Source organism: Squalius cephalus (genome assembly GCF_949319135.1).
Source record: "Squalius cephalus genome assembly, chromosome: 18".
Lineage (NCBI taxonomy): Eukaryota > Metazoa > Chordata > Actinopteri > Cypriniformes > Leuciscidae > Squalius > Squalius cephalus.
The window spans coordinates 7,848,739-7,873,142 of NC_137139.1; the positions used below are offsets into that span (position 1 = coordinate 7,848,739).

The 24,404-nt window shown below is 41.0% G+C and overlaps 1 protein-coding gene across 2 annotated transcripts in view; it reads left to right on the forward strand.

Annotated features, from left to right (window-relative positions):
• LOC307145379 (protein NLRC3-like) overlaps positions 1 to 11,620 on the forward strand; it is a 36,023-nt gene extending 24,403 nt beyond the window's left edge. The window contains exons 8-9 of one of the 2 annotated variants that reach the window (XM_079848457.1): positions 10,422 to 10,468; positions 10,561 to 11,620. In XM_079848457.1, the coding sequence (XP_079704583.1) occupies positions 10,422 to 10,468; positions 10,561 to 11,090 (577 nt within the window). In that variant the 3' untranslated portion in view covers positions 11,091 to 11,620. The remainder of the gene's footprint in view (positions 1 to 10,421; positions 10,469 to 10,560) is intronic. The other variant, XM_079848458.1, reaches the window with a different exon arrangement.
• The last annotated feature ends 12,784 nt before the right edge of the window (positions 11,621 to 24,404 follow it).

Sequence of the window (24,404 nt, forward strand, 5' to 3'; positions counted from 1 at the left end):
CCAAATCTTGGTTGGCTCTCTCGGTTTGACCATTGCTCTGGTGATGAAACCCTGAAGACAGACTGACAGTCGCTCCCAACAATCTACAAAATTCTCGCCAAAATTTGGACACAAATTGGGGTCCCCTGTCAGAATCCACGTCTGTCGGGAGGCCATGTAAGCGAAAGATGTGATCTACAATGGTCAACGCTGTCTCCTTGGCTGAGGGTAATTTGGGCAAGGGAATAAAGTGGCCACCTTCGAGAACCGGTCCACCACGGTCAAAACTACCGTGTTGCCCTGAGAGGGTGGTAATAAAATCTAGCGCAATATGGGACCAGGGTCTCGAAGGGACAGGCAGCGGTTGAAGTAACCCATCTGGGGGTCGATTGGAAGTCTTACCAGTGGCAAAAACCGAGCAAGCCAAAACAAAACTATGAATGTCGCGAGCCATAAGTGGCCACCAGAATCGTTGCTTGACCAGAAATTTAGTACGATTAACTCCTGGATGACAAGCCACATTGGAACAATGCCCCCACTGAATGATGTCGGACTGTAATCCCTCCGGCACAAATAACCGATTCGGTGGGCAACCGGGCGGAGGCGTTACCCCTTCTAAGGCCGTCTTGACCTTCGATTCGACCTCCCATGTGAGTGTGGAGACAAATAGGGTCTCAGGTAAAATGCACTCGGGAGTAGACGGGCGTTCGGAACGGTCAAAAATGCGCGATAAAGAATCGGGTTTGATGTTTTTGGAACCCGGGCGGTACGAGAAAGTAAAATCAAAACGACCGAAAAAAAGTGCCCACCGAGCCTGCCTGGAGTTCAATCTTTTGGCGGTTCTAATGTATTCCAGATTCTTATGATCAGTCCAGACGATAAAAGGTACCCCCGAACCTTCTAACCCAGTGGTCTCAAACTCAATTCCTGGAGGGCCACAGCTCTGCACAGTTTAGCTCCAACCAGCTCCAACTCACACCTGCAAGGAAGTTTCTAATAATCCTGAAGACCTTGATTAGCTGGATCAGGTGTGTTTGATGAGGGTTGGAGCAAAATTGTGCAGAGCTGTGGCCCTCCAGGAATTGAGTTTGAGATTACTGTTCTAACCAGTGGCGCCATTCCTCCAATGCTAACTTGACTGCCAACAACTCTCTGTTACCAATGTCATAATTACGTTCAGCAGGAGATAACCGATGAGACAAAAACGCGCAAGGGTGCATCTTGTCGTCTGAGGGAGAACGTTGAGATAGAACTGCACCTACCCCCACCTCTGACGCATCGACCTCCACCACGAACTGACGTGATAGATCAGGGGCAATTAAGATGGGGGCTGAAACAAAGCAACCTTTCAGTTTGGCAAACACAGCCTCGGCTGTGTCTGACCACCTGAACGTAGTTCTGGGGAGGTCAAGGCGGTCAGAGGTGCGGCTAGTTGGCTGAAGTTGCGAATAAAACGCTGGTAGAAGTTGGCGAACCCCGGTAATCAATACAAGGTCGCAGAGATCCGTCCTTCTTCCCCACAAAAAAAGAACCCCGCCCCCGCTGGAGAAGAGGAAGGACGGATGAACCCCGTTGCTAGAGAATCAGAAATATATTTCTCCATAGCCTCCCTTTCTGGAGTAGAAAGCGAATATAACTTGCCCTTAGGCAGAGACTTACCTGGCAGTAAATCTATGGCACAGTCATAGGGACGATGCGGAGGAAGAGAAGCAGCACGAGACTTACTGAACACTTCCTTCAGGTCGAGGTACTCCGCGGGCACGTTAGACAAATCCACTGCTTCCTCCTGAAACACAGACACAGAAACAGACGGACAGGCAGACACAAGACAAGACTCATGACATTTATTGCTCCAGGCAAAAACAGATCTCAGTTGCCAGTCCACTTTAGGGTTGTGACGGATGAGCCAGGGGTGTCCAAGAACTATGGGTGCAAGAGGAGAGTCCAGTATATAGAAGAAGATGATCTCGGAGTGGTTGCCTGACGTGATGAGGGTGATATCTTCAGTGGTGAGCGAAATGGTAGGAAGTTCTTGACCGTTGAGGGTGTGTACAGCAATCTTGTGTGTGAGTGGTTTGAGAGGAATCTGAAGTTTGTGCGCAAGTGAGTGGTCCATGAAATTACCCTCAGCCCCGGAGTACAGAAGTACCTGACAGGCGTGGGTGTGTACTGACCATCTCAGTCTTACCGGGAGGAGCGTAGATGTGGATGAGGTCTTCTCGGTGGAGATCCCACCCGATAGTAGCCTCATACTTACTATCGGGCTTGGCCCTTTTACCGGACAGTTGTAAGCGTAGTGGCCTGCTCCACCGCAGTAGAGACAGAGGCCCTGGGATCTCCGCCTTTCCTTCTCCTCCCAGGAAAGCCGAGCTCGCCCTACCTGCATGGGCTCGTGATTGTAGACGGGGCTGACCGCATCCCCGCCGCTGGCTCGTGGACCCTCCGCTCCTCCAGGAGTATGACTGGGCAGGACCCGTCGCTCAACTCGAGACAGTCGTGCATCTACTCTCAGAGCCAACTCAATCAGTTCGTTAAGGGATGTCGGAAGATCCAGGGCGTAGATCTCTCGCTGGACGCGGTCAGCCAACCCATGCAGGAACATGTCTCACTGCGCCTCCTCGTTCCATTGACACTCAGCCACTAAAGTTCTAAATTCGATAGAAAAGTCAGAAACCGATCTCTCTCCTTGTCTCAGGTCCGCAAGTATTCTGGCCGCCTCTCTCCCGGCGACGGCTCGATCAAATACTCGTTTAATCTCAGCGGCGAGTGTCTGGAACGAGGCGCAGCATGGATCCTGGTTCTTCCACACCGCCGTCCCCCATAAGTGCCGCTCTCCCAGTCAGCAGCGTCAAGACAAACGCGACCTTGGCTCGTTCGCTGTTGAAGGTCCTGGGTTGGAGAGAAAAATGCATGGAGCATCGTGTTAGAAAAGCTCTGCAGTAACTGGGTTCACCGGAATATGACTCGGGAACTGGTTGGCGGGGCTCCGACTGGGAGGGACTCTCTGGTGGTGTGGGGGAAACGGCCGGCGTGGGCGGCGTAGTGGGAGCTCGCAGGAGTTGGAATTGCTGGTTGAGCTCGGACACCTGCGCCACCAAAGCCTGTACTGCGCGACCCGTGTCATTGAGGTTCTTCTCCTGAGAATCCATTCGATGGACGCTGCTGTTGAGAAATTCCCCCAGTGATGCAGATGGGTTACTAGCTGCTTCCATCGATGGGTCAGATCGTTCTGTCATGATGAAAGACAGGAAGCAAATGCAAGTAAACTCTTTATCGAGAAAGTTAACAGTAGAATAAAGGCTCCAGCTGATGGCAGGTGGCGCAGGGACTTCAATGGTCAGTACAGGACAGATGAGACGGTGAGTTGAGTGCGCTGGTGAGTGACGGTGAGAAGTCCACACGGTGACGTAATCCACAGGGAACACTGAACAGGAACATGAAGCACGAGACTGGAAAACGCCAAACAGGAACAGGAATGGAAACAGACATGCAGCACGGACGACCTTAAACAACGATCTGACAAAGGAGATGAGAAATGGGTGAGTATTTAAAGATGAGTGGATTAACTGCAGCTGGTGCCATGAGTGAGATCAGCTGTTCGCTGATAGATGATGATTGCCGGTCACGCCCACTCACACACACCCACACACATGTAACAACATAAACACGAGACAAGCAGGAAACAATGCATTCATGAACCGTGACACATACTTGACAGCACCATGGAAACGAATCCGAGCGCTGGTGATACGTTGGATTCAATAGTAACGTTAGAGGTGTGAATAAGTTCTAGCCATTTCATTCTGAAAACGGAATAAAACTCGAGGGTTTGAGCCAGAGGTGGGACAAAGTCATTGTTATGCAAGTCACAAGTAAGTCTCAAGTCTTTGCCCTCGAGTCCCGAGTCAAGTCGAGTCAAAGATGAGGCAAGTCCCGAGTCGAGTCAAAAGTCAAAGCCAACAAGTCTCAAGTCGAGTCCAAAGTCCTACCATTTTAGTTTCGAGTCATTTCAAGTCCTCTACCACAGAAATAAAATTTATACAAATCATGTATGTCTGTAAGATTTGTATTTATTTAAACCTCTTTTTATACAATGACATTAATTAAATACAGTAAAAAACAGAAAATTTAATGTTCACAAAAAATGCTTGCATTTCAACAGCATATTGCACTACAACAATGCACAGCATGCAGCTTCAGTCCTGTATTGTATTGACCTCATATTGCAAAACAGTTTAACTTTCAAATAGACATGGGTCGTTTTAGCCTAAACCTTTTTAAACATGTCATCAATAAAATCCTCAAAATGATCACTTCTGAAAAACTGGACCAACCAATAATGCCTCCATAGAGACTGGTGTGTATGAGAGAGAGAGAGAGAGAGAGAGAGAGAGAGAGAGAGAGAGAGAGAGAGAGAGAGAGAGAGAGAAGACAGTTTAAAAGAGACAAGCGTCTATTGGGGACTCGGCTATTATTTGAAGTTTTACGGTACATCCGATAAGGTGCTTAGCATTCGTTCAAAACTTACCTTTCTTTGTGCAACTTCAGGCAACTTCAAATTGCAACTCGTTTTTTGTCGACTACCTCGTAATTTTTATAGCCAAATGAAACTACCTTCGGTATCATTTTGCCTACTGGCGCCAGTGTTGGTCAAGTTACTTGGAAAAAGTAATTAGTTACTGATTACTGATTACTTCTCCAAGAAAGTAATCCAGTTACTTTACTGATTACTTATTTTCAAAAGTAATTAGTTACTTTACTAGTTACTTTACTAGTTACTTTTCAAAAACATGATGCACGAAATGAATAAGCTATGTAAAGCCATAGACCTTTCTGCATAATTCTATTCTTTCTGCATATTCCATCATCTAAAATTTAATCAAATTAAACATTCTTTTTTAAAACTTGTTTTATTAGTTTCAGTATTTTAACTTTATGCACATTGCATCAATGACTCACGCATTAAGATGGTCGCCTGCCGCCTCCTACTGGCGGTTTATAAATATTATTTCTATGCACAAATAATATTTCTTATTTGTATATTCAAAAAATATTTTAAATAATCTCATTACATTATTTAATGCAGTTTATTTGATTGGTAACAGCCCATTTATTGATCAAATTTAAGAATTTTAAATGAAAGATGAAGCAAACGATTAGGGAAAAATGCCCTTTATAAAGGTTAAAATATCATAAATATGCCGATTTATATATGTTAAAGCTGACTGAACTGATGAGAATACTGATTCGGAATAAATGATATTTACAACACACACACAAAAAATCCAAAAAAATTCCTGTTCTAACAAATGTTTTTACTCAGACAAGTGAATGACCGACCGAAGGACAAATGCAAAGGCTTAAATGTTGAGCCCTGGTATATTTTTTTAATTATTATTCATTTATTTACCCATAAACCTGTCTTTAGGAAGCCATAAGTTACAGTGGCAAGAATAACTTTGTGAAACCTTTGGGGGTGGTGGACAGGGTTTACATTAAGACAGGAGTTTGCCTTAATCTAGTTGATCATGCATTTCTTTTCTTTTATTCCACAGCTGATGTGTGCAGTTTTTTATTGCTTGCATTAAAATAATTTTCTCTTGTTTTGTTTTTTAATTGCAGTCTTTTTCTTCTGCCATTCATGCTTATCAGCTCCATGCAATCTTAAGCTTTTCTTGGTTCAGCTGCACACAGTCTGAAAAGGTTTTTTGGCAGTTTGCTAAAATAAAAGACCCATTCTAAGAGCTGTTGTCTTTTCTACCTTGGGAAATAATGTTAAACGAACAACTTAAAAAGGCATGACAAATCATAAGAGATAAGACTGACATCACTCACAACGTACCAATGCATTATCCCTCATGAACAAATATAACGTGTTTGCACGTTCATACCAGTTTACCATTACGACATCATTCATGAATAAACATGACGTCTGAACACGGACAAACGGTGCGTGTTGACGCGTCAAAATTCACGCGTTTCGTTTAAAGACTTTTGAACGCGATCGCTTGCCATAGTGTTTACCACTGACTTCGCGGCGCTCATGTCATTTGTCACTCACGAGTCACTGCTCATGTCGCGAGACAGTAACGCAGTAACGCAGCCTGCTTACAGGAAAGTAACAGTAATCTAATTACTGCTTTTGCAATTGTAATCCCTTACTTTACTCGTTACTTGAAAAAAGTAATCAGATTACAGTAACGCGTTACTTCTAACGCGTTACTGCCCATCACTGACTGGCGCGTTGTTGCTTGTTGCGCTTCATTGGTTGTCTTGCAATGGCCTGCTTTACGCCGTTTCACACATACTCCGTGTGCAGTGCGTAAGCGGTGCGTGTTGCAGTGCGTATGCGGTGGAAGACCAGCACGCGCAATAGTGCTTTCACATATGCTGCGTTTGCAGTGCGTGATCCGCGGCTGTACCACAAATACATAGCCTACTCACTATTTGTATTTCAAATCCAGAAGTTAAGCAACTTTTATTTAAAAAAAAGTTTTTTTGTCAGCATTGCGATTCTCTTTGTACACACTCTTTAATAGACGTATTCACGTTTAAATACAATTTAAACAACGTATTATTTAATGCATTACTCTTATATAATTATATATTAAGTTGCTCAAGCAAGTGGTAAAATATTTAACCATGTACTTATATTAAAATCGCATAGCCTACATTTTAAATTAAAACTTAAAATTGACAAAAACAGCAGACTCATACTCTTTCTTTTGCATAATTTAAATCTTTATACAATAAATCTCACATGTCACAAAGAACTTGTTTTTCCACCTCCACGAATGAGACGAGTGTTCATTATGTTGCCTTGTTGAAATATGTATTTTCCCTTGATTTACCTCGGTCTTAACGTCTCAGCATTGCGATTCTCTTTGTACACATATACACTCTTTAATAGACGTATGCACGTTTAAACACAATTTAAACAACGTAGGCCTATTATTCAATGCATTACTTCTACCTATATTAAGTTCCTAAAGCAAGTGGTCAAATATTTAACCATGTAGGCTACTTATATAAAAAACAGCCGACTCTCATGCCTTTTCTTTTATATTTAAATTAATACAATAAATCTCGCATGTCACAAGGAACATGTTTTTCCACCTCCACGAATGAGAGTGTCGTTCATTATGTCGCCTTGTTGAGGTAAATTGTAGTTTTCCTTGCTTTCCCTGGTCTTAAAGTGAAAATAGTATTTAATTAAATACACTTATGGTGAGATTACTACATTTTATTTAATTAATCGCATTTATGGTGAAATTACTACATTTTTAGGTCAATCTGTGTTCATTTTGACCACGAAACATGCGCTGTCACTTTAATTCAGCGTTTGCAGCACAGCAGAAATAGACTCGGTGCGGAAACGATCGCGGCACTGCTGTATACGCACCGTACCTGGAACGGATCGACGGACTTCAACCGCGTGCAGTGTGAAAGCTCTAACCTGTTAACATGGGTACGGAAAAAAAATACGCACCGCTGGCGCATACGCACTGCAAACGGAGTAGCCTATGTGTGAAACGGGCGTTAGATGCTGTCGAATCAAAACAACGTGGGACTACTGATTGGATGTCGTGCAGGCAGCGCGCGCTCTCTGCATGCATACAGGTGGTGCACATTTTTTTCACAGATGCAGATAAACTGAGAGCGGCGCGGCCATGTAAACATTTTTTTCCCCAGTTTTCATGGGAAGTAGCAAGTCTTCTCGAGTCAAAAGGCGCAAGTCCAAGTGAAGTCACGAGTCATTGATGTTAAAGTCCAAGTCGAGTTGCAAGTCTTTGTACATTTTGTCGAGTCGAGTCTGAAGTCATCAAATTCATGACTCGAGTCTGACTCGAGTCCAAGTCACATGACTCGAGTCCACACCTCTGGTTTGAGCAACCGAACACACATCTCCAACCCATATTGCTCCGTGACGTGACAATGGTAGTGATGTCCAGTTCGCGAACGAATCGTTCTTTTGTACCGGTTCTTTTTTTGTGAACTGGTCAAACCAGTTCATCAAATTGAACTGAATCATTCAAAACGGAGTCAGCGCTGATCCAGTTTTCTAAAGTTACTCTCTTTCGGATGTGCCTGACAGTCACTCTGACTCGAAATAAAAAAATATCCTGGAGTATATGTTACTCCAGTAACTCCAACAGATAACTGATGGAACTGAAGAGCATGAGCAGCTGACATTGAGCATGCGTGTACTACCGAACATACAGTCAGGTACAGCCATAGTCACTTTGGCCAGGTGGTGTTTATAGCAGAGGGGGCGGGACGCTTCAGATTCTAGAGAGCATTTGATTGGACAGAAGATGTGATGAGAAGCTGAAGTCCACGGTGACGTCATACAAATCCGTGATCCATTTTAGTGGAAGTGAGGGACTGGAAGTTTTGAATGCTTATATCTCCAAATGCAAATTTTGTCATTGTTTTGGAACACACCAGCTTATTTATAGCATTTAGAGCTAAAAAAAACGTACATTTTGATTTCAGGGGACCTTTAAGTCAGCAGGGCTCATCAGTGTCAGCTGGTCTCTGTATAAAAAAATGTAATTAAACAAAATTAAAAAAGATAACTATGAACATGCTGATATTAGGAGAAACTATAGGGCTGCACAATTTGGGGAAGAGAATCTAATTGTGATTTTCTGGTTAAAATTGTGATTTAAAATTCACACAAATATATTTATAATGAACACCAGGTTTGTTGGGTCTTGTTGGCATATACTTTTGTTGCATAAAATAAGAATATATTTTACTTTACAGAAATGCAGGCGGCCTATAACGATAAATCAATAAAAAGGAACACTTCAGTACACTACACTAGAGAAACATATTTGGATTATCATATGTTACTTCAAATGTTATCATTCGTTATGACGAAATGGGTTTCCCCTCAGGGAAAACCCTCTGGTCCTGAGCCACCACTGTTAGGGGTCTCATGTACAGTAGGCCAAAAGGTACTATGTTGGACGCTGCTGCTATGAGCCCCAGAACTCTCTGGAAGTGTCCTTTAGATCTATCGTGACAAACCAGTCCTCGGACCTGATTTGACTCATGATGACAGGGATAGTTAGCATCTTGAACCTGAATCTCCTCAGAGAACGATTCAATATCCTGAGATCCATAATGGGATGTAACCCCCCATCCTTTTTGGGAACTATGAAGTACCGGCTGTAGAACCTGGCCTTCCTCTTATGAAGAAGAACATGCTCTATGGCCTCTTTCGCTAAAAGGGACTGAACTTCTTGTTCCATGACCCGACCCTGCTCGGGGTTGACAATAGTATGAACTACCCCGCAGAATTTTGGTGGATGGTACTCGAAGTGAATTCTGTACCCCTATTCCACAGTGCGCAGGATCCACTGAGATATATTTTGAAGACCCTTCCAGGCTTCTAGAAATTTCACTTGGGGGATCAGTCTCTCGAGAGTCTTGAGAAGCAACACTCTCCTTCTGCTGCTGCAGGTATGAGTAGCTGGCGGCTGGCAGCAGCCCCACGAGATCTGGAACGACAGCGGGGGATGAACTGTTAAAATGCGGCTGACTGCCTCTTCACCTCCTGAAACCTCTCAATGACGGTACTGATGGCCAGAAGGCAAAAGTGTGGCATCAAGGAGGAAAGCCCTGTCCTTCTCCCTGATGCCCGATAGATTCAGCCACAATTGTCTCTCCGTAGCTACTAATACTGCCATGGAGCGGCCGACGGCACACTCAGTTCTTCCACGTCCTCGAGCGCGACCTCCCCACTGTCGTCCATCTCTTTTAGAAGGTCGGCCTGGTATGTCTGAATAATCTCCATTGTATGCAGGCATGCACCAGCCCGACCAGCTGCCATATATGCCCTGCCCACCAAAGCCGATATTGTACGGCAGGGTTTGGAGGGCAGAGCCGGAGTCGCAGCGTCGGGTGAGAGATATGATGTTAATGTCTCTGAAAAACTGCGGCATCACCCCATAGCCATTCTCTTTCGAGCCCAGGATGGAAGAATGACTTGTTCCATGATCTCGACACCTCAGTGTGGAGATCAATGAAAAATGGAAGACTCTGGCGCGAAGGCTGTGACCAAGCCAGCAGGAAGCACTCATCGAGTTTTCTGATGGCCACTCAATGTTTAATTTGGCCAAAGCTCTGGTCACAACCTCCAGCAGCTCCTCAAAGGCAGGATAATGAGGTGGCGAACCGCAGTCTGTCTTGCCTGACCACTTGTGATCAGAGCACCCAAAATAGATTTTAATACCAGATGTTAACAGGACTTGTGTGTTATGCTACACTGGTGTGTCGGTGAAAACATTTACATTTATCCACTTTGGCTGATGCTATTATCCCAACTCTCTGGAATTGAACCTCTGACTTTGACATTGTTACCCCCATGATCTGCTGATTGAGTTTATTTCTATTTTGTATGACATTAATCAGAATGTAATATTTTTTTATAGTGTGGATCATGCTGGAGAGGTCTTGATTGTCTCAGAACTATGCAAGTGTAAGTCTACAAGAACACACACACACACACCCCTTTTGCTATTGCTTTGTTGTGCTCTAAATGTTCTTTCCTCTGTTTCCTCTTGTGTTCAGATGCCTGTAATCTCACACTGGATCCAAACACAGTAAATGTTAATCTCTGTCTGTCTGAGGAGAACAGAAAGGTGACACGTTTGGAGGAGCAGCAGTCATATCCTGATCATCCAGACAGATTTGATTTCTTTCCTCAGGTTGTGTGTAGAGAAACTCTGTCAGGACGCTGCTATTGGGAGGCTGAATGGAGCGGGTGGAGGGGGGCTGTTATATCAGTGGCACAAAAAGAAATTAGTAGGAAAGGAGGAAGTGATGATTGTAGGTTTGGATTCAATGAAAAGTCCTGGAGCCTTGATTGTTCTAATGACACTTTCACTGTCTGGCACAATAAAAATAAAAATGACATACCTGCCCCATACGCCTATAAGAGAGTAGGAGTGTATCTGGACTGTCCGGGCGGTACTTTGTCCTTCTACAGCATCTCTGACACACACACACTCACACACTTGTACACATTTCACTCCACATTCACTGAACCCCTCTGTGCTGGATTTAGGGTTTTTATTGACTCCTCATTGTCTCTTGTGTAAGTTTGAACAGCTTCCAAAAACGTTAATCTTGTCAATGAAATTACTGATGAAAATGTTTGCTATCAAAGTTTTTTTCTTTTTCTTTCATCAACAATAAAAACAACACGGAAAATGAGAATCATGATGACAAATTAAAAATGTGAATTTTAATTTTTTTTAAAAAAAGAAAAATGTATAATCCATTCAATAAAAAGCATAATTGCTTTTTGTGAAACCTTAAATGTTTTTATTACCTTTCTATCATCTTTTTATGCATGGTACAGACATTTTCGTCGCTAATAAAACAACTGGTGGCAGGGATTATGCTTTATACTTAAGATGCTGTGCTATCCAGATTCAATTCTTTTTTACAAGTTCAGCATTTTTTCATTGTATGTTGTTGATGTTTCTATTTTCATTTTCTTGTTTCAATAATGTTTAATATAGTTTTATGTAAAATTATGTTTGTTATGACATTTATCAACATTGATGTCTATTTGATGTAACTTTTATCTAAAGATATTCAAATAAAAAAAGTGCAGCTCCTCCACATTTTCAAGAATGAGTTTGTGCCGAGAAAAATACGTATTTAAAAATACACATAAAAAGGTGTAGAGCAAATACAAAGTTCTGTCATGAAACTTGAGCAGGCTAATAGGTCGTTTAACTCACCTGCTTGTAATCTCATCGTTAAATATTTGGGCACAGCTGATTGGCTCCTGCTGCATCAGTAGCCAATGAGTTTGCGTGCCTAAACTTCAAATACTTGGGTAGTCAAGTCAAGTCATCTTCATTTATATAGCGCTTTTAACAATGTAGATTGTTTCAAAGCAGCTTTACAGAGATAAGCGTATAATTTAAGGTAACAGAGATTGTTTCGGCTTTACAGCAGAGTTAAGTTATTTCCATCTAAAGTTAGTTTTGATTGATTTGCTTCCGTCGCAATGATAATTTGTTATTAAATTAGGGGCAGCTAAGACGACACCATTCCCTCTACACAGACTTTAAACGCGAACCTGTGAGAAACACTGATGGCGTTCACATGAGCATTTAGAATGAGTTCTATAGTTATGTGCGTTTGAATATATGCAGGTTTGGAATTCCCTACAAGCCAAGCCTAAACAAAGTACTTGTCTTTCCCTATAAATTTTGATAAAGAATTTTATCTTATTTTGTTGCTTTGGGGTAGGAACGCGAAACGGATTTTCCCGACAACGCCTTATCTGTAGAGTGGTAGTGGGATCCTCCATAGGGAGAGACTAGTTGGCACTTCAGCACTGCGTTGTCATCGGTCCAGGCGAAGGTCCTTCGTCAGATCTGGATACGGCCTGGATCCGGCAGGCTGCAGGAAAACCTCGGGATAAACACAGACACTATAATTAGCGTAGATGCCATTCTTCTCATGATGTATCGAGTACATCAGGATTTTTGGGAAGTGTTCCCGGTTCCGGCTGACCTAATCTATGCAGCCTAACATTAAATTATAGAAGTCTATAATGTATTATGTGAAAGCTAGGTCAAAGAGATGTGTCTTTAATCTGGCTTTGAACTGACAGAGTGTGTCTGCTTCCCGGACAATGGTAGGAAGACTGTTCCAGAGTTTTGGTGCTAAATAGGAAAAGGATCTACCGCCAGCAGTCGATTTTGATATTCTAGGTATTATCAACTGGCCGGAATTTTGAGATTGCAATAGACGTGACTGACTATAATGCGTTAAGAGCTCGCTCAAGTTCTGCGGAGCTAAACCATTTAGTGCTTTGTAAGTGATCAGCAATATTTTAAAATTGATGCGATGTTTAATAGGGAGCCAATGCAGTTTTGACAGAACCGGGCTAATATGGTCATACTTCCTGGTTCTGGTAAGAACTCGAGCTGCTGCGTTTTGAACCAGCTGTAGTTTGTTTATTAAGCGTGCAGGACAACCACCCAGTAGAGCATTACAATAATCTAGCCTTGAGGTCATGAACGCATGAACTAATTGTTCCGCATTTGTCAATGAGAGCATATGGCGTAATTTAGATATATTTTTAAGATGGAAAAATGCAGTTTTACAGATACTAGACACGTGACTTTCAAATGAAAGATTGGTATCAAAGAGCACACCCAGGTTCCTAACCGACGACGAAGACTTAACAGAGCAGCCATCGAGTGTTAGACAGTATTCTAGATTATTACGTGAGGAAGTTTTTTGTCCAATAATTAGAAACTCTGTTTTTTCAGAATTTAGAAGTAAGAAATTACAAGTCATCCAATTTTTTATATCCGCTATGCATTCCGTTAATTTTGTGAATTGATAAGTTTCGTTAGGTTTTGAAGAAATATAGAGCTGAGTATCATCGGCATAACAGTGAAAGCTAATGCCATGTTTCCTAATGATATCTCCTAAGGGTAGCATGTACAGAGTGAACAGCAACGGTCCTAGTACTGAGCCTTGTGGTACGCCATACTGAACTTGTGATCGATGAGACATCTCATCATTTACTGCTACAAACTGATAACGGTCAGATAAGTATGATTTAAACCATGCTAGTGCAATTCCCGTAATGCCAACATAATGTTCTAATCTATTTAAAAGAACGTTGTGGTCAATGGTGTCAAATGCAGCACTAAGATCGAGTAACACTAATAGAGAGATACAACCACGATCGGATGATAAGAGCAAATCATTTGTGACTCTAACGAGAGCTGTCTCGGTACTATGGTACGGTCTAAATCCTGACTGGAAATCCTCGCAGATATCATTTCTTTCAAGAAAGGAACACAGTTGTGAGGATACTGCCTTTTCTAATATCTTTGACAGAAAAGGTAGATTCGAGATCGGCCTGTAATTGACTAATTCTGTAGGATCAAGTTGCGTTTTTTTAACAAGCGGTTTAATCATAGCCAGCTTAAAGTTTTTTGGTACGTATCCTAGAGACAAAGACGAATTAATGATATTAAGAAGAGGATCTATGACCTCTGGAAGTATTTCTTTCAGTAGCTTAGTCGGTATAGGGCAGGGGTGGGCAAACTACGGCCCGTGGGCCACATATGGCCCGTTAGGCTGTTTAATCCGGCCCGCCGAGTATTTAAAAAATTGTCTTAAGATCGCATTAATTTTGCCTTTTTTCTTGCAATACTTTGCCTTATATATTGCGTTGCATATATTTGACAATCGGAATATCAGATTTTGCATGCATGCCATAGCTAACAAATGTAAAAAAGGAAAAATGACATAAAAGCTGATCATCATTCATTCAGCGCTGTTGTGGCTGCGGTGCGTCACGTAACAAGCAATGACGCGTCACCATGGAAACCAAACAGACAGCGACTTAAGCGCATAGACTGGTTGTCACAGAGAAAAAAATGTTTGGTAACCGCTTGCACACCTTAGTTTTTCCTTTGATTTGTCTGCTATTTAGTTTTAGTTATTTTAAATATTAGTTATTTAGCTCCTCTGGATTTGTGGATGTATCCTGACGGATTCCGTTTATCGACCTTCATCGCCCGGCTTTCGACTACGCTCGTGTCTGCCATGTAACGTTAGTGCTACAGAACCCGTTTTTTTTTTTTTCATTAAATGTTCTGATCTGCCTTTGCTTTTTATGTTTTAATTTATTATTCTTAAAATAAATTTGTATTCGTTTATTTCGTTTTTTTTCCACAAATGTATGACTTTTGGAAGTGCAAATTGCCATGCAGTTTTGATAAAGGTGAATTAACGTAACCTTCTGTCATTTTTACTCTTCTAAGTGTACACTTGCAGGTATTTTGTTTCTAATTTACTGTTAGGCCCATTAAATAATAAGAATAAACAATATTTAAAAAGTATAGGCTATCTAACATCTGACTAATTAAAAATTAACATCAAGACATAACATGCTAAATGGGGGATATCTAACATAAAAAAATGTATTGTCAGAATATCGTCTCTCAGTTGTTGAATTTCGCGCAGACGTTGCCACAACGTAAATGTCTGTTTGCTCAGCCCGATCTCATGAAAGTGCGAATACCACGAATTGTATTTGTAGTGCTTATGATACGCAAATTTCGCGTGCATATGATACGCACTTTATGGCATGTAATAGGCACGCACTCCACACCCCTAATCCTAACCAAGGGGTTTACAGTGCGTAGCATATGCACGCAAAAAAAACATTTTTGGCGTATAAATGGCACGAGAAATAAAATTTGTGGTATAGATACGCACTTTCATGAGATTGTGCTTCATAATCTGCTACTGGGCCGGCCCTCTGTCAAATTTTAAAACCCAGTGTGGCCCTTGAGCCAAAAAGTTTGCCCACCCCTGGTATAGGGTCTAACATACATGTTGTAGATTTAGATGATTTAATGAGTTTAGTAAATTCTTCCTCTCCTATAGCAACGAATGAATCAAATTTTTCCTCAGGGAGACTACAATGCACTGCCTGATGCGATACAGTAGTAGACGGTTGCATAGTTATAATTTTGTCCCTGATATTATCAATCTTATAATTGAAGAAGTTCATAAAGTCATTACTGCTGTGTTGCTTGGAAACTTCTGGGCTTGAAGCTTTATTTTTCGTTAGTTTAGCCACCGTTTCAAATAAATACCTAGGATTATGTTTATTTTCTTCTAATAGGGTTGAAAAATAAGCAGATCTAGCAGCTTTTAAAGCCTCTCTGTAAGCAATAGAGCTCTCCTTCCATGAAACGCGAAATACCTCTAGTTTTGTTTTCTTCCAGTTGCGCTCCATTTTTCTGGCTGCTCTCTTAAGGGCCCGAGTGTGCTCATTGTACCACGGCGTTGGACTATTTTCTTTAATCTTCTTTAAGCGCAACGGAGCAACTGTGTCTAAAGTGCTGGAAAAGAGAGAGTTAAACGTTTCTGTTGTAATATCTAGTTCTTCTAAGCTATCTGAGATGCTGAGATGATGAAACTGATTAGGAAGATTATTAATAAAGCAATCTTTAGTAGCAGAAGTGATAGGTCTCACATATTTGAAACACGGAGTCGGCTTTGCAGCCTTGGCTAAATGCAAATTACACGAGACTAGGTAATGATCTGAGATGTCATCGCTCTGCTGCAGAATTTCAACGGCATCAACATCTATTCCGTGTGATAATATTAGATCTAGAGTATGATTACGACGATGAGTAGGTCCTGACACGTGTTGTCTAACTCCAATTGAATTTACAATGTCTTTAAATGCCAATCCCAATGCATCTTTTTCATTATCGATGTGTATATTAAAATCACCAACAATTAGTACTTTATCTGCAGTCAATATTAATTCTGATAGAAAGTCCGCAAATTCTTTGATAAAGTCTGTATGGTGCCCTGGTGGCCTGTATACAGTAGCCAGCACAAATCTCAAACGTGATTTATCGTTTACACTATATATTTTTACATTAAGCACCAATGCTTCAAAAGAATTATATTTAAAACTTGATTTCTTAGTGGTTTTGAAACTATTACTATAAATTACAGCAACACCACCCCCTTTGCGTTTCGGACGAGGCTCATGTTTATAACAGTAATCTTGCGGGGTTGATTCATTTAAAGTAATGTAATCGTTTGGTTTTAGCCAGGTTTCTGTCAAACACAGCACATCTAGGTTATTATCTGAAATCATATCATTAACAACGAGTGCTTTTGAAGTATTGATCGAATATTCAGCAACCCAAGCTTTAGCATTTGCTCATCTGTAATATAGCTGTTTTTTATTTGTTGAACATCAATTCAATTTTTAACCTTAGATGGGTTTAAACGTTTTTTGGATTTCCAAATTCGGGGAACAGACACAGTCTCTATATGATGATAGCTAGGTGAAAGAGGCTCTATGTGATAGGATTTATCTGACCTTGGTGACGCGAGGCCGCTAGCAGACGGTCGGTTTAGCCAGTCTGTCTGCTTCCTGACCTGAGCCCCAGATTGTCATGTTTGAGCTCTAAGACTATGAGCCATATTACTAGAGAGAAGAGCAGCACCATCCCAGGAGGGATGAATACCATCTCTTTTCAACAGGTCAGGTTTGCCCCAAAAACTTTTCCAATTGTCTATGAATTCTATATTATTAAGTGGACACCACCTAGACAGCCAACCGTTAAGCGAACACAATCTACTAACTATCTCATCACTCCTGCGAACAGGAAGGGGGCCAGAGCAAATTACAGTCCTTGACATCGTACTTGCAAGTTCACACACCTCTTTAATATTAATTTTGGTGATCTCCGACTGGCGGAGTCGAACATCATTAGTGCCGACATGAATAATGATCTTAGAGAATTTACGATTAGCATTAGCCAGCACTTTTAAATTTGCTTTGATGTCAGGCGCTCTGGCTCCCGGCAAACATGTGACTATGGTGGTTGGTGTCTCTATTTTCACGTTCCGTGTGATAGAATCGCCAATAACTAGGGCACAATCATTCTCAGTGGGTGTTTCACTGAGCGGGGCAAATCGATTTGTTATGGTAATCGGAACGGAAGAGTGGTTTTTAGATCCGCGACTAGAGCGATCCCTCACTGTCACCCATTTGCCCGGCTGCACGGGCTCTACTTCAGCCAGAACCACGCCATGTAAAGTGTTCACTATTCTATGCGCATCCAAAACATCTAAAGCACTAGCACTCTTACTATCCTCAATTAAAGTTTGGATGCGTGTTTCTAATTCTGAAATCTTCTCTGTCAACCTAACTGTCTCCTTACATTTATCACATATAAATCCTATATTGTCGACAGAGAAGGCTATACTAAACATGTGACATGAAGTGCAAGTGACAATAACAGGACAAGACATTACTCACCTTGTTTGTTGACTGATTCTTACTCACCTGAGCTTTTTATGAACTCAAAGGCGCGGACGCGCGAGAGAAAAATAAATAAATAAAAATAGCTGAGCGCACGGGTGGCGCGTTAACAGGCTAGCGAATTACTAGCGTTTTGTGCTAGTAGTACTAATAACAAAAGCTAGCGATGTCAGGTTAATCTGAGATGTTGGGTAAAATGTAGTAGTATAAACAACTAGAAATGGTAGTAAAATGATGGTTCAAAACAAAGAAATATAAGGCTAAGACGGAGCTTACAGCACCGAAGCACACAAACACACTCACAGCAGGCAGCGAGGCAGACAGGAGCAATCTCCTTAGGGTAGCAGGGTAGCATTTGCCTTAGCAGTGCAGTGTGCTTTTAGAAACCCTCTACCTTCCCCAGCTCCACCTGTATAGATCTGCTATGGGTAATTCATATACGCTAGATTGTACAGCAGCAGCATGTCATGTATGTATTGACAGTAGCAAGTACCGTATTTGCTCTGCAGCAGCAGCAGCAATAATCTACAGTAGCAGCAGCGTAGCAGATCTATTCCGCCAAGACCAAATATATCAGCATTGTCATACCTATTATTACTCAGGGTCACCCTGAGTGAGCCAAATCTCCAAGTTATAGCAATACCAAAATAGTAAACAGTGAAAATGGATGCAGTCAAGCAGATATAGGCAGATGGTAAATGATAGAATGATTCACCATGGTAACACTGTAAAAGTGAAACAAGGAACAAAGATCCAAAAGGCATCCAATAGAGCCTAGCCCACGTAGATATTGCTCCTCCATCCTGATGGATTTTAGTTTAGTTTTAAATTTAAGGAGTGTGTCTGGCTGGGCAGTGCTCTGGATTTACAACCTAGAAATTCCTCAAATAAGCTTTATAAGTTTGGCCAGTTGGATCATTGTTGAATCATCCAAAAATCGGAACATGGTTCTAGAATCATTAAGACGGTAGATGCATTTTTTATCAGTGTATGTTTTGTTGCAGCATCAAATAAACATTTCATCAAAAGTCCAGCATGCCTAGACTTATTTATTTACCATATATTTATTTATACATATTAAATAATGAGAAAATGAAGTGAAAGTGAAATGAATTATCAAGTTAATTAATAAAAGATGCACCGGTATAGCTACATCACAGGTGGCTTGGAAGACGTGGGTAATATGGTTTATCCATTTTGCAACATGACCTAGAGATAAGCAGTAATTTACAGCTTGTTTGATTTCTACAGAACTTAAAGATCTCCCTTTTTTCTTTTTCTTTCTTGCTGCATTAAAGATGAAATGGTTTAACTTGTTAACTAACGGAGTTTAGGGCAATTGGTTCGTAGATCTGCTTAAACTGTGCGATACCTCACAAGGGGCGACCAACATTTCTGACATGCCAGTAATTCATCCGACCATCCGATTGCCGGACGGGAGAGGTTAATCGCCTCTCGTTCCCCCCTGTACACTGCATGAAAAACGATGCACAACAAAGCTGAAAATAGTCACGACTCAAAAAAGAGTCGCACGAGTCAGAATTCGGCTCAAAATCGGACAAAAAACGCACAGTGTATGCCCATCCTTACGTAATCCTAAGTGCCCAATCCTGTTCCTGGAGATCTACCTACTTGTGGAGTTCAGATCCAACCCTGATCCAAAACATCTGTCTATAAATATAAATGCTCATGAAGAAAGGGATAAGTTCACCCAAAAATTAAAATTAGCCCATGATTTACTCACCCTCAAGCCATCATACGTGTATATGACATTCTTCGTTCAGATGAATACATTTGAATACTTAAATTAAAAAATGTCCTGGCTCTTCCTATTTTTTTGGCATTATAACCATGTGCCTTACAAAGACTAAAGGTTACATACAAAATATATCTATAGATGCTGCACATGAAGACCAGTCTCTTTTAAACTGTGGGCTGTTTTATTATTGTGTATTTTCTCACCTTTTGAACACTGAGATTAAAACCTGTTTGTACCTTTTCTATGTGGTATTACATGGTAGGAGGATGGCATTCCTTCCGCTTTAACAGTTGGATAATCATTCAAAATGTCTTTCTGAATTTACTTCATGTTTCTTTCTATGATCCTATGTGCTTTTGTGTATTTGTTGGTAAAAAATTGTGCAACCACATTTCCTTTCCTTGCATCTTAGCTCCTCCTTCTTAAGATGTAAGGAAAGAATGCAAGGATGATGTGAGGACAGAGGAATCAAAACAAGACATATTTTGTAAAATGGTCCTTGCCTCGTCACAGTGCATGTTTTTTTAGTGGATGCATGCTTCTCACTGCTATAATTTATATTTGTACTTCTTCAGAAATATTACCATAATATCACAATAATATGTTAACACACACCATAGCTTCTCCAGTTTACAGAGTGGATTATGCCGTAGATCAGAGATCTGCTTCACTCCTGAGTGCCCTAGTTAATTATTGCCCAAATTGAGATGTGTGAGGAGTTTGACATCAGAGCTGAAGCCAGAAAAATGCAACCTTCTTCTGTAATACTGCATTCTTTCAACCTGCAGAGAGAATCAGAAACAAATCCTCAATACATTGGCATGACTTTCATAATTCCCTCATACTGCAAAGGAGATCTGTGTATTTGTAATAATACTTCAGAGGTGCTTAGGCATTCCTTCTCTTTCTAAAGCCCTGTCCTAAAAACACGTAGACCATTGTAGTTATGCTATTCACAGCCATATGTCAAAGCACACTCGTGCCCTTAAGAGAGCAGCTAGAAAAATGGAGTGCTACTGGAAGAAAACAAAACTAGAGGTTTTTCGCATTTCGTGGAGAGAGAGCACCATTAAGAACAGAAAGGCCTTAAAAAACTGCTAGATATGCTCCTTTTTCAACCCTCTTAGAAGAAAACAAATACAATCCTAGGTATTTATTTGAAACAGTGGCTAAATTAACGATACATGATGCTTCAACCCCAGACGTTTCCAGACAGTACAGCAGTAATGACTTTATGAACTTCTTTACTAACAACATTGATAATAATACCCATAATACCTAGAATATCAAAATCAACTGCTGGAGGTAGATCCTTCTCCTATTTAGCACCTAAACTTTGGAACAGTCTTCCTAACATTGTCCAGGAAGCAGACACACTCTGTCAGTTTAAATCTAGACTAAAAACACATCTCTTTAACCTAGCATACACACAGCACATTATCAACTTCTATAATTCAAATCATGTCAAATGTTAGGCTGCATAGATTAGGTCAGCCGGAACCGGGAACACCTCCCATAACACCTGATGTACTTATTACATCATGAGAAGAATGGCATCTATGCTAATATTAGTCTCTCTGTTTATCCAAAGATTTACCGTAGTAAGACCTCCTGGGAAAACCAGGTTGCTGCTGGAAGAGGTGTTAGTGAGGCCAGCAGGGGGCGCTGCTCACCCTGTGGTCTGTGTGGGTCCTGACACCAAGCACCGTCCTTTGGATGAGACGTTAAACCGAGGTCCTGACTCTCTGTGGTCATTAAAAATCCCATGGCACTTCTCGCAAAGAGTATGGGTATAACCCCGGTGTCCTGGCCACATTCCACCAATTGGCCCTTGCCTATCATGGCCTCCTAATAATCCCCTTACGCTGGAATTGGCTCTATCAGTCTCTCTCCTCTCCACCTATAGCTGGTGTGTGGTGAGGGCACTGGCACCGTTGTACTGTGGCTGCCGTCACATCATCCAAGTGGATGCTCATACTGGTGGTGGTTGAGGAGAGATCCACTGATATGATTGTAAAGCGCTTTGGGCGTACTGTAGTACATATGAAAGCTCCATATAAATGCTTCATTCATTCATTCATTTTTTAATTCAAGTTTGCTTTCTTGAGCCACCAAACACAGTTGTCTTGCAAATGAATGGCCAGAACACATGCAACTGTTGCAGTTTAAACGGTTTAGTGTAAGCGGCCCCTAAGTTAATAACCAATGATCTTTGGAACAGAAGTGAATCAATCAAAAAAAATAAAAATACTTTAGCTGGACAATTTTTTTCTAGAGCTGCTATAAAGCCAAAACAATCTCTGTTCCATTAATTTTCTAGAATACTTTTCTAGAAATTTTAACAATAAATACCATTTTGTGGCTCTTTAATGTGTCTTACAGATTGCTGTAGAGCCTCAGTTAAAGCTGCTCGTGAACCGATCATCTAGTTAATTTATAGCATCAAATAATCATGAATGAACACAAGAAGGAATGTTGTTTTAACCGTGGAAAGACGTCAGTACACACCGTTGTACAAATCCTCCAATGTTAATCTTTTAACTCTCCTGACTGCTTTGTTGGACAAAAATGCCGAATGGCAGATTAAGATTGGTCAGATCACCTGTCAATCAAACTCCCTACGAAGGGTCAATTTGCTAGTACATTTTTTCGGGTACTGGCCAGTCTGGCGACTACCGGAAAGAATTTCAGGTATAGATGGCTATAGTGGCTATAGATGATGTGGAGGTTGAACAAATAATTATGTGATTATATGATCTGAGAAATGTTGTAAGAAGAATACACAAAATATGCCACCACTAAAGAGCGCCAAAGGTCTTGTTTACATCTGATCGGCTGTGGAAACCATTCTCTCAAGACTTGAGTATGAGGTTGAAAATTGCGTGTGAGAAACTGTATATAGAGGTTGAGTTTCCTTTAGTGTTGCAGAACTGTGAAAGAGCAGGTTTGACTCTTTCTGTCACAAGGGTCTCTGTTATTCTGAAGCTGTTTTCATTTGTATGACATTACCGTAGTGGATGTGGACAAGCTTCAACATCTAAACAGTTTAAAGGTTTTATCAGTGTTCAAATCTTCAAAACCGTTTGCAAATCCACCCTTTATTCGGTATTTCTGGCTGCATATTATGGTTTTCTGATTTACACCAATATCATTTTAAACTCATTGTCCCTCGTTGTGAGCAATGACTGTATTCATTCACTCAGTCACAGTAACAACCACATGCTCATAATGTGGTGAACTGGGCTGAGACAGCTAGGAATCTGGATCTGAGTATTGGGCTGTCATATCTTTCCATAGCATTGTGTTATGACTATCAATAAACACCCAGTCACGTTTCTGTGCAAAGCACTACTTCATGCATAAATTAAATAAGATTTAAAGCTTCAATATAAAACAACATTGCTCAGGGGACCTGTCTCTCCCTATGGTTAACAAATATCACTTTTTATAATGCTTGATTTGCATTCAAATAATGACAAATGTCATTACATATACTGTATATATAAAATGTAGTATACAAATCTTTTTACAAATTATATATAATTGTGTCCTGTGGCTGTGACTTTAGGAGAGTCCATAGTATTATATTATATTCTGCTCTAAAACAATCAACAGCCTGATTGAGTCTTTAATCTGCATTTTTGGTACAGGTTTCACCCCTAAAAGGAACAATATGAGTAGTCTTTGTCCTATGAAAATTGATGACTGCTGTTTTTCATGTGGTGATCTATACACCAGCTGGCTCGTCAAACTCTCAGCCTGTGTTTGTCCATGTGGCTAAAGCACTGTGAACTGATGATGCTCCAGATACTGTAATGTCACACGTTACTGTAATTTAATTCACATCAGAGAAACACAATCATCTTTTAATTTAGCCTAAATTCCTAACATGCCTCCTATTACTGAATTATCTGCTTGCTGTAGGTCCGGGTCCCTGGCTGGCCACTGTCCTGCAGAGTTTGGCTTCATCACTAATCAAAGACACCTGATTAGGTCAGACACCTGATCTGAGTAGGCACTACATTTGAATTTGAATTTACTTTGCAACCATTAAAAAAGTGCATTCTATGTAGAATGAGTGTACTATGTATTCGGACATACAAATCTGTTGGCATACTGTTTTTCACATACTATATCAGGGGTGTCCAATCATGCTCCTGAAGGGTCAATGTCCTGCAGAGTTCAATTCCAACACAAATTAAACACACTTGAAGCAGCTAATCAAGGTCTTAGAAGGCATACTAGAAACTTCCAGGCAGGTGTTGAGGCAGACTAGGGCCTTGTCCACACGGACACAGGTATTTTTATAACTGTGACTTTTTTTTACGCGGTTCGGCCGTTCGTCCACACGGAAACACAGTATCAGGTCACTGAAACCGAACATTTTTGAAAACCCCTGCCAGGGTGAGGATTTTCAGAAACGCCGGTTGCAGTGTTGTCGTGTAGACAGTAAAACCGGGGATTTTGCTTCTGATTCAGGCTTCTGATTGGCCAACGTGGCTTTACGATTAGGGTTATATCGCCGCCTGCTGGTGTGGCATGCTCTTGACAGCATGTGATAGCGTGTTTTTGCGTTTTCACGTTTTCAAATATATATATATATATATATATATATATATATATATATATATATATATATATATAAGACGTATGTGTGAATATCAACCATTTTAAAGTCAAGTCAAGTCATCTTCATTCATATATCGCTTTTAACAATGTAGATTGTTTCAAAGCAGCTTTACAGAGATAAACGTATAATTTAAGGTAACAGAGATTGTTTTGGCTTTATAGCAGTTCTTTAATAAA